The sequence below is a fragment of the Hevea brasiliensis genome, unplaced genomic scaffold (genome assembly GCF_030052815.1).
Source record: "Hevea brasiliensis isolate MT/VB/25A 57/8 unplaced genomic scaffold, ASM3005281v1 Scaf263, whole genome shotgun sequence".
In the NCBI taxonomy this organism is placed as follows: domain Eukaryota; kingdom Viridiplantae; phylum Streptophyta; class Magnoliopsida; order Malpighiales; family Euphorbiaceae; genus Hevea; species Hevea brasiliensis.
The window spans coordinates 35,001-45,000 of NW_026614766.1; the positions used below are offsets into that span (position 1 = coordinate 35,001).

A 10,000-nucleotide genomic window follows, 5' to 3' on the forward strand; every position below is an offset into this window, starting at 1 on the left:
CTATGGTCAGATGAACGAACCGCCGGGAGCTCGTATGAGAGTTGGTTTGACTGCCCTAACTATGGCGGAATATTTTCGAGATGTTAATGAACAAGACGTACTTCTATTTATCGACAATATCTTCCGTTTCGTCCAAGCCGGATCCGAAGTATCCGCCTTATTGGGTAGAATGCCTTCCGCTGTGGGTTATCAACCTACCCTTAGTACCGAAATGGGCTCTTTACAAGAAAGAATTACTTCTACCAAAGAAGGGTCCATAACTTCTATTCAAGCAGTTTATGTACCTGCGGACGATTTGACTGACCCTGCTCCTGCCACGACATTTGCACATTTAGATGCTACTACTGTACTATCAAGAGGATTAGCTGCTAAAGGTATCTATCCAGCAGTAGATCCTTTAGATTCAACGTCAACTATGCTCCAACCTCAGATCGTTGGTGAGGAACATTATGAAACTGCGCAAAGAGTTAAGCAAACTTTACAACGTTACAAAGAACTTCAGGACATTATAGCTATCCTTGGGTTGGACGAATTATCCGAAGAGGATCGCTTAACTGTAGCAAGAGCACGAAAAATTGAACGTTTCTTATCACAACCCTTTTTCGTAGCAGAAGTATTTACCGGTTCTCGGGGGAAATATGTCGGTCTAGCAGAAACAATTAGAGGGTTTAAATTGATCCTTTCGGGAGAATTAGATAGTCTCCCTGAGCAGGCCTTTTATTTGGTAGGTAATATTGATGAAGCTACTGCGAAGGCTACGAACTTAGAAATGGAGAACAACTTGAAGAAATGACCTTAAATCTTTGTGTACTGACCCCGAATCGAATTGTTTGGGATTCAGAAGTGAAAGAAATCATTTTATCTACTAATAGTGGACAAATTGGCGTATTACCAAACCATGCACCTATTGCCACAGCTGTCGATATCGGTATTTTGAGAATACGCCTTAATGACCAATGGTTAACGATGGCTCTGATGGGTGGTTTTGCTAGAATAGGCAATAATGAGATTACTGTTTTAGTAAATGATGCAGAGAAGGGTAGTGACATTGATCCACAAGAAGCTCAGCAAACTCTTGAAATAGCAGAAGCTAACTTGAGGAAAGCGGAAGGCAGGAGACAAATAATTGAGGCAAATCTAGCTCTCAGACGAGCTAGGGCACGAGTAGAGGCTATCAATGGGATTTCGTAACTATAACTAGTTGGTGCGTCCGAATAATCAAAAGAACTTCTGTATAAACAGAAGTTCTGTTTATACACTTTTTTTTATTCTACCAATTGAATAGAATCATAAGTAGAATCGGATTCTAATACAACGAAAATTTTTTCAATTCAAAAAATGAAATAGAATGGAACGAAAAAGATCAAAAATCAATAAAATTAAAATAAGGTGGGTAAAAAAACTTATTAGATAGCATTGATTCTGATATCTAATAAGTTCTACCTACTATTGCAAGTTCTACCTACTATTGGATTTGAACCAATGACTCTCGCCGTATGAAAGCGATACTCTAACCACTGAGTTAAGTAGGTCATTTATCATCACAAAGAGAAAGAAATGGAATCCGTCACATCGATGGATTATAAATGTAATTTTAATTATAAATGGAATATTTTTTATAAGCAATACCGATCAAAGAGATCAAAGAAATAGGATGTTGGATCATATAATATTCATCTTGACAAGAAATTATCGACATGATAAAATATGTATCACAAACACAAGGGCTATAGCTCAGTTAGGTAGAGCACCTCGTTTACACGCGCGCCAATGTTTTTTTTTTTTTTTTTCAAAGGAGTCCATCATGTAATCAAAAGACTTATTGAGAAGTCGATGTCTTACTCCATGACTTTTAGGGAACAAGAGAACAATAGCCTGACACAAAAGGTTCGGTCCAATTTAGGTGCCTTTTTAGACGCCCAATAGAACCCATCATTGATTATTGATTTAAGACCTTGATAAGGTGAATACCCAGTCTATTCAATGCTAGGCATAATGAGTATAAGAACCTCAAAAATTCTCTTTTCGTCCTATCCTATGAACTTTAAGGTGTATGAAGTTTCATATTGGATTCTTTAAGCAGAAGTGGGGCGATGGAGATTCCATTTAACTTAGGTTGATCTAAGCCAAAAGCAGACCTACGTCAGGATAACCCTTCTCTTCTTTGAAACACTTTGGTAGTGCTCTTGGATCGGAATACATAAATCAGAGCACACGGAGCCATCTTCTTATCTTTCTGCCAAGAGAATTATGGTAGACTAACGGATTATTTATATCAGTTAATGAACGAGCCCAATGCAAAACAAAAAAATGCATGTTGGGTCTTTGAAAAAGTTCGAATCATTTTGATAAAAATCAGTTTGATCTGTTTTACCGAGAAGGTCTACGGTTCGAGTCCGTATAGCCCTAAAAAAAATTTAAAATAAATAAAATAATAATAAAATATAATAAAATAATATATAAATATATAAATTTCTAAATTCTATATAATAGAATAATTTATATATTAAATAATAATATTTAATATAAATAACAATATTATTTGATATAGAATATAAATATAGAATATAGAATAATAATATAATATATAAAATTAAAATAAATAATTTCTAAAATTAAAATTAAAATAATAGAAAATTAAAATAATAATAAAAAAAAAAAAAAAAAAAAAGAAAAAATTCTAATAGAATTTAGACATTCTAAACAACTAAACAAAAAATGAGAATTATATTTTGAATTCCCTCTTTTTTAGAGAGAATCAAAGGTGAAGTGAAAAGGCGGAAGGGGGGGTCTTCTTTATATTTTATATAAGAGCAATATCTATTTATACTATATCAATATTATATCAATATCGAAAAAAAATTCAAAAATTGAAGTAAACGTAATGGAAAAATTATAGTCGACGAATCTTGAAACGAGACATATACCAAAGCAAACAAAAAAAACTAGGTGGTTGAATCAAAATAAATTGTTGTTTTGACTAACCGGTTATAGATGAGTTAGGAATTAATTCCAATTCGACTCGACTAATCTAGTATATTTTCCACATTCATAGGAGTGCGCCTATGTTTCTGATTTACGAATATGATATATTCTGGGCATTTCTAATAATATCAAGTGTTATTCCTATTTTAGCATTTCTAATTTCCGGAGTTTTATCCCCGATTAGCAAAGGGCCGGAGAAACTTTCTAGTTATGAATCGGGTATAGAACCAATGGGTGATGCTTGGTTACAATTTCGAATCCGTTATTATATGTTTGCTCTAGTTTTTGTTGTTTTTGATGTTGAAACAGTTTTTCTTTATCCATGGGCAATGAGTTTCGATATATTGGGGTTATCCGTATTTATAGAAGCTTTCATTTTCGTGCTTATCCTAATTGTTGGTTCAGTTTATGCATGGAGAAAAGGAGCATTAGAATGGTCTTAGCTCTTGAATATTCCGCAAAAAATAATGAAAAAAAAAATAACATTGAGAAAATTATGAATTCCATTGAGTTTCCTTTACTTGATCGAACAACTCAAATTTCAGTTATTTCAACTACATCAAATGATCTTTCAAATTGGTCAAGACTCTCCAGTTTATGGCCACTTCTCTATGGTACCAGTTGTTGCTTCATTGAATTTGCTTCATTAATAGGCTCACGATTCGACTTTGATCGTTATGGGCTAGTACCAAGATCTAGTCCTAGACAAGCGGACCTGATTTTAACAGCCGGCACCGTAACCATGAAAATGGCTCCTTCTTTAGTGAGATTATATGAACAAATGCCTGAACCAAAATATGTTATTGCTATGGGGGCATGTACAATTACAGGGGGGATGTTCAGTACCGATTCTTATAGTACTGTTCGGGGAGTTGATAAGCTAATTCCTGTAGATGTCTATTTGCCAGGCTGTCCACCTAAACCGGAGGCGGTTATAGATGCTATAACAAAACTTCGTAAAAAAATATCTCGAGAAATTTATGAAGATCGAATTAGGTCTCAACCGGGGAAACGGTGTTTTACTACTAATCACAAGTTTAATATTGAACGCACTACTCATACTGGAAATTATGATCAAGAATTACTCTATCAATCGCCGTCTACTTCAAAGATCCCTCCGGAAACATTTTTCAAATATAAAAGGTCAGTATCGTCCAACGAATTAGTAAATTAGAGGAAGGATTCGTTTGTACAGAATAACAAAGGGCAAGTCAATCTTCATAAATTTCATCGTGAATGTGAAATACTTATATTATAATTATACAAATAAAAATGCGGGAGAGAGAAAAAAGATGCAGGGTCGTTTGTCTGCTTGGCTAGTCAAACATGGGCTAGTTCATAGATTTTTGGGTTTTGATTACCAAGGAATAGAGACTTTACAAATAAAGCCCGAAGATTGGCATTCCATTGCTGTCATTTTATATGTATATGGTTACAATTATCTGCGTTCGCAATGTGCCTATGATGTAGCACCGGGCGGGCTGTTAGCTAGTGTATATCATCTTACGAGAATAGAGTATGATATAGATCAACCAGAAGAAGTATGTATAAAAGTATTTGCCCCAAGGAAGAATCCTAGAATTCCGTCTGTTTTCTGGGTTTGGAAAAGTGCGGATTTTCAAGAAAGGGAATCTTATGATATGCTGGGAATCTTTTATGATAATCATCCACGCTTGAAACGTATCTTAATGCCGGAAAGTTGGATAGGGTGGCCCTTACGTAAGGATTATATTGTTCCCAATTTTTATGAAATACAAGATGCTCATTGAATAATAAGAAACTAAGCTTCAGTGTTACAACTCCAGATATTCAAGGAATATTTGTACGCTCTCTTATAGATCAACAGAGTTTTTGAAGTCTCATTCATATTATTATGGATAGACTAAAAAAAAATAATAATAATAATAATACAATTAGGAATTCATTGAATTCTCAAATTTTGAAGATATTGATTTCGGACGAGCCGAGCTAACTAATAGGATGAACTAAACGAATTCTACATCATGAACTTTGTACCGCGCACATCCCTTACTTAGATGAGCTATATAAAGTCACATAACATAGGAGAGAATGAAAAAATAGAATATGAAAGAAAATAAAGAAATGAAAGAGGATCAGATTCTATTTATACTGTATCTGAGACGAATCTTGGATATTTACACCCTTCAACTCCTATAGACTAGACTTTTAGGTTTTTTAACTAACTAATTTAACTTTAACCTTTCGAATCTATATGAAGTATTAACATTCTTTTTGACCGAGAGGAGACACACACATTATGAACAAATCAAATAAAAAAGAAGAGGAAACGAAACATAATCTAATTTTTTTTTTTATATACTTTTTTATAATAGAAACTCTTTATTTATAACATAAACTCTTTGCTCATCTAAAAAGGTTCTATCTACAGACATCTAGATGGATAAGTTAAGTATATATCATGATCTATACTATTAATGAATATGCATGTCGATCTATATCAGATCTATATCAATTAATTTAATTAAGTTGTAGAATAGATACTCATACACAATGCCAGGAACCAGATTTGAACTGGTGACACGAGGATTTTCAGTCCTCTGCTCTACCAGCTGAGCTATCCCGACCATTTTCGACGCGTCATCTTCCTCATTTTACTAAACGACTTGGGTCTATGTCAATTAAAAAAAAGTAAAAAAAAGACGAAAAAGTATTCTAAAAGCCTTATCCAGACCTGGAATGTTTTGTATCTTTTTTTAAAATAAAAAGAAAAAAAAAAAGACGACTTCGTAAATTTCAGTTCGAATAATGATTTTGATTGTTAATCATTCCAATTCCCAATGTGGATTCTTGTTTTGCTCAAAGATGTTCGTTTGTATGTGTATCATATCTATTCCAAGACTTGTGAAAAAAAATCCAGCCTGGATATGTTTGTGAAAGAATCGAATGAATGAGAAAGATAATGAGATTTGAACCGTTAACGAAAAGAGAGAATAGGATAAAAATAATTAGGGAGTCGAGCGGGCCTTTTTTGGGGATAGAGGGACTTGAACCCTCACGATTTCTAAAGTCGACGGATTTTCCTCTTACTATAAATTTCCTTGTTGTCGATATTGACATGTAGAATGGGACTCTATCTTTATTCTCGTCCGATTAATCAGTTATCTATCCGACTTTGGAATGAATGATTTGATCAATTAATATTCAACCCTTTCTTCAACTTGGAATCAATTCAAAACAATTTTGTTTTTATTTCATTTTTCATATAAAGATAAAAAAAATACGGATTTGGGCTCCTATTAATCTTAATTAATCTTAATCATTTGAGATAGTCTTTCAGTACGTATACGTATGTATATACGGTTATCCTTTCTGAAGTTTTGACGGAAGGATTTCTTTACTTTACTAATGCAACGCAGTCAACTCCATTTATTAGAACAGCTTCCATTGAGTCTCTGCACCTATCCCCCCCTTTTTTTTATTCTGTCTTTACTTTGTTTGTTTTCGGAAAACAGGATTTGGCTCAGGATTGCCCATTTTTAATTCCGGGGTTTCTCTGAATTTGAAAGTTATCACTTAGTAAGTTTCCATACCAAGGCTCAATCCAATTAAGTCCGTAGCGTCTACCAATTTCGCCATATCCCCTCTTTTTTTGTTTTGAAATTAAGATCTTATTATTATCCCCCTTTTTTCATTTCTATTCTACTGGAACTGTTGAAGTCATTAGATACCGATTCCTATAAAAAGTCTTTCCTCTTATTTTTTTATTTCTTGTCTATCTTCTTTTATCTCTATCAGAGACCCTTATTTAGTCTAATCAGAAAGGATTCTATCATTTCTCTATCCGCAATTCAATATAGATGTATATATACCACATTAATTACATATACTTTTCTTGCTCTCATTTTTTTTTTCTCGTGCAATTTTTAATACTCGAACGATCAATTCTTTTTCTTTTTTTTCTATATTCATAATAATTAATTATGAATAACTAAGAATGAAAAGAATAAAAAATTAATAGCCAAGATTCCATTAGTTTACTAAATTCCTATACATGTACAATTTCTGTTATGTAAGCCCGCTTAGCTCAGAGGTTAGAGCATCGCATTTGTAATGCGATGGTCATCGGTTCGACTCCGATAGCTGGCTTTTCTCTATTTGTTTAATTTTTTACATAATTGATAATGTTTTTTTAAATCAAAGAATATTGAAAAGGCCCCTTTCCCTTTTTTCCGAGGGTGACCGATTATTATGTGGTAGGAACTTCCAATTAGGAATAATATGAATAAAGGTTAGAGTAGTTAAATCTCTGCAGAACAAATCAAGAACAAGAAAAGAACCTTTTTTTTTCTATATACATTATTGGTATATATACAATAAGGAATAAGGTCCGGATATTGATACAATCCACTCATTATTATTTGTAATATACTAATTTAGTAGATAGTAGATTTTGCTTCATTTATCATATTTATCCTTTAGTTCAGTTTTAATTTAGTTCAGTTTTAATTTAGGTTTCTGAAAATTCAAAAACAATAAAAAGAAAATAAGGAGTTTTTATGTCACGTTACCGAGGGCCTCGTTTCAAAAAAATACGTCGTCTGGGGGCTTTGCCGGGACTAACTAGTAAAAGGCCTAAAGTCGGGAGCGATCTTAGAAATCAATCACGCTCCGGTAAAAAATCTCAATATCGTATTCGTTTAGAAGAAAAACAAAAATTGCGTTTTCATTATGGTCTTACAGAACGACAATTACTTAAATATGTTCGTATCGCCGCAAAAGCCAAAGGGTCAACAGGTCAGGTTTTACTACAATTACTTGAAATGCGTTTGGATAACATCCTTTTTCGATTGGGTATGGCGTCAACTATTCCTCGAGCCCGCCAATTAGTTAATCATAGACATATTTTAGTTAATGGTCGTATAGTAGATATACCAAGTTATCGCTGCAAACCCCGAGATATTATTACAGCGAGAGCTGAACAAAAATCTAGAGCTATGATTAAAAATTATCTTGATTCATCCCCCCAGGAGGAATTGCCAAAACATTTGACTCTTCACCCATTCCAATATAAAGGATTGGTCAATCAAATAATAGATAGTAAATGGGTTGGCTTGAAAATAAATGAATTACTAGTGGTAGAATATTATTCTCGTCAGACTTAAACCTAACTAAAATAACAAGGGTTCGGATAATTTTGCCCCCTTGTCGCCTAAGTAAAGAAATCAAAAGTAAGGGCTTGATCGGGAGATTTTTCTCCCATTCATATATCATAGAACGATAGGGATATTTTCATTCCTTTCCATTTTTTCCAGTATTTTCTGTACCGCAGAAATTAGGAATATTAGGAATAGAGAATCTATATAAAGGAAAGGTCTAACTGTTGGAATAAAGGTATCCATTGTTATGTGATTTGATACATTGCGATTCGTAACATTGATAAATTAGGTGAAGGTACGGAAAGAGAGGGATTCGAACCCTCGGTAAACAAAAGCCTACATAGCAGTTCCAATGCTACGCCTTGAACCACTCGGCCATCTCTCCTACATAATGATTATGGCCCAGAACCCGAGTGAATCGCGAGTCATTTATATTAGATTGTTGGATAGGTAAAGATAATTTTGTTTTTGTGAAAAACTCTTTGTTAAAAATAATAAAGATATATATTTATTCGTGTTTGTGAAGACAGCCCTTCCGTCTTTTTTTGATATCTATACCGGCTTAAATCATTAGATTGGAACGACTCGAATGATCGGTCTATCTTTTTTTTTTTTTATGAATTGAGTCTGTTTTTTATGTTATTTTGTACTGTACAACTACTTTTTGTGGGATCGTTTTCTCATGAGAGGTAATTAAAAGAAATTATAAAATGGATTGCTACCTATGCCTAGATCTCGGATAACTGGAAATTTTATTGATAAGACTTTTTCAGTTGTAGCCAATATCTTATTACGAATAATTCCGACAACTTCGGGAGAAAAAGAGGCATTTACTTATTACAGAGATGGTGTGATTTGATTTTTTTATTTACCGCTGTCAAGTCTTAGGAGAAAGACACATTAGTCGGGATAGAAAGATTTGAAATAACTCTACGCTTGTTGAAGGTGAAGTTTATAAATAAAACAATTCCTTCTGTCGGGTATCCCCGATTAATGCAGCCTCAAATGCTTCAATTGTCAATTCTAGCATTGAACGAAAGGTTACACCTATGCCTATGGCTATGGGTTCTGTATTGCAGGTTAACCCTACCCCACTAGTACCAATAGGCGGCATAGAGGAAGAAGCACTACGCCTAGGAATCAACAACGCAAAAACTTTGTTAGAAATTATCCCTTTCTTTATTGGGATCGGGACTAAGAGGAATGGTTGGGACAACAAACATCCATCTCGTTCGTACTTTGGATACCCGTATAACCATCGAAGACTGTTGAAGTGACTAATTCCTAGAAATTAAGGAAGATTGAGGACAAAGAAATTGTTGGAGTTAACTTAATATTTTTATCTAGTATCAACATGCTTGATGTTAAGAAAAGATCTTTTGCAGGAAGGTTGGCTAGAGATTTCTTGTAAAAACACTAGCCCCGCTCAGTTCATAATGAGAATATTTCACTCCCCTTTTTATTCTATGTTATGTATTATTCTCATTATGAACATAAGGGAGGAGCCGTATGAGATGAAAATCTCACGTACGGTTCTGGAACGGAGATTCTTTGAATCGAATGACGACCGTAACGAATGTCTGCTCAATCCGAAGGAAATTATGCAGAAGCTTTACAGAATTATTATGAAGCTATGCGGCTAGAAATTGATCCCTATGATCGAAGTTATATACTCTATAATATAGGCCTTATTCACACAAGTAATGGAGAACACACAAAAGCTTTGGAATATTATTTTCGGGCACTAGAACGAAACCCCTTCTTACCACAAGCTTTAAATAATATGGCCGTGATCTGTCATTACGTGCGACTATCTCCACTATAGAAAAAAAAAAAAAAAAGAAAAAAATTTACTAGAAATAGGCTTTCTACATATG

General features: G+C 33.8%; 3 protein-coding genes and 3 non-coding genes across 6 annotated transcripts in view; 3 read left to right on the forward strand and 3 right to left on the reverse strand.

The window, feature by feature from the left end:
• The window catches only part of LOC131176874 (ribulose bisphosphate carboxylase large chain), a 5,341-nt gene extending 4,545 nt beyond the window's left edge, over window positions 1-796 (reverse strand). Inside the window, exon 1 of the mRNA XM_058141908.1 lies at window positions 1-796. This exon is cut by the window's left edge and continues 4,545 nt beyond it. The gene's annotated coding sequence lies outside the window, so the exon portion shown is untranslated.
• LOC131176873 (ATP synthase subunit beta, chloroplastic) overlaps window positions 1-1,361 on the forward strand; it is a 2,065-nt gene extending 704 nt beyond the window's left edge. The window contains exon 1 of the mRNA XM_058141907.1: window positions 1-1,361. This exon is cut by the window's left edge and continues 704 nt beyond it. Within this exon, the coding sequence (XP_057997890.1) occupies window positions 1-793 (793 nt within the window). The 3' untranslated portion in view covers window positions 794-1,361.
• A 418-nt stretch (window positions 1,362-1,779) lies between these two features.
• LOC131176884 (NAD(P)H-quinone oxidoreductase subunit K, chloroplastic-like) lies at window positions 1,780-9,560 on the forward strand. The gene is made up of 2 exons (XM_058141922.1): window positions 1,780-4,001; window positions 4,456-9,560. Exons 1-2 carry the CDS (start codon window positions 3,308-3,310, stop codon window positions 4,752-4,754), a joined length of 993 nt encoding a protein of 330 aa, XP_057997905.1. The 5' UTR covers window positions 1,780-3,307; the 3' UTR covers window positions 4,755-9,560.
• TRNAF-GAA (transfer RNA phenylalanine (anticodon GAA)) lies at window positions 5,519-5,591 on the reverse strand. Its single transcript has one exon. It is a non-coding gene; the product is annotated as a tRNA-Phe (tRNA).
• On the forward strand, window positions 7,041-7,113 carry TRNAT-UGU (transfer RNA threonine (anticodon UGU)). Its single transcript has one exon. It is a non-coding gene; the product is annotated as a tRNA-Thr (tRNA).
• TRNAS-GGA (transfer RNA serine (anticodon GGA)) lies at window positions 8,422-8,508 on the reverse strand. The gene has a single exon. It is a non-coding gene; the product is annotated as a tRNA-Ser (tRNA).
• Window positions 9,561-10,000: the final 440 nt, after the last annotated feature.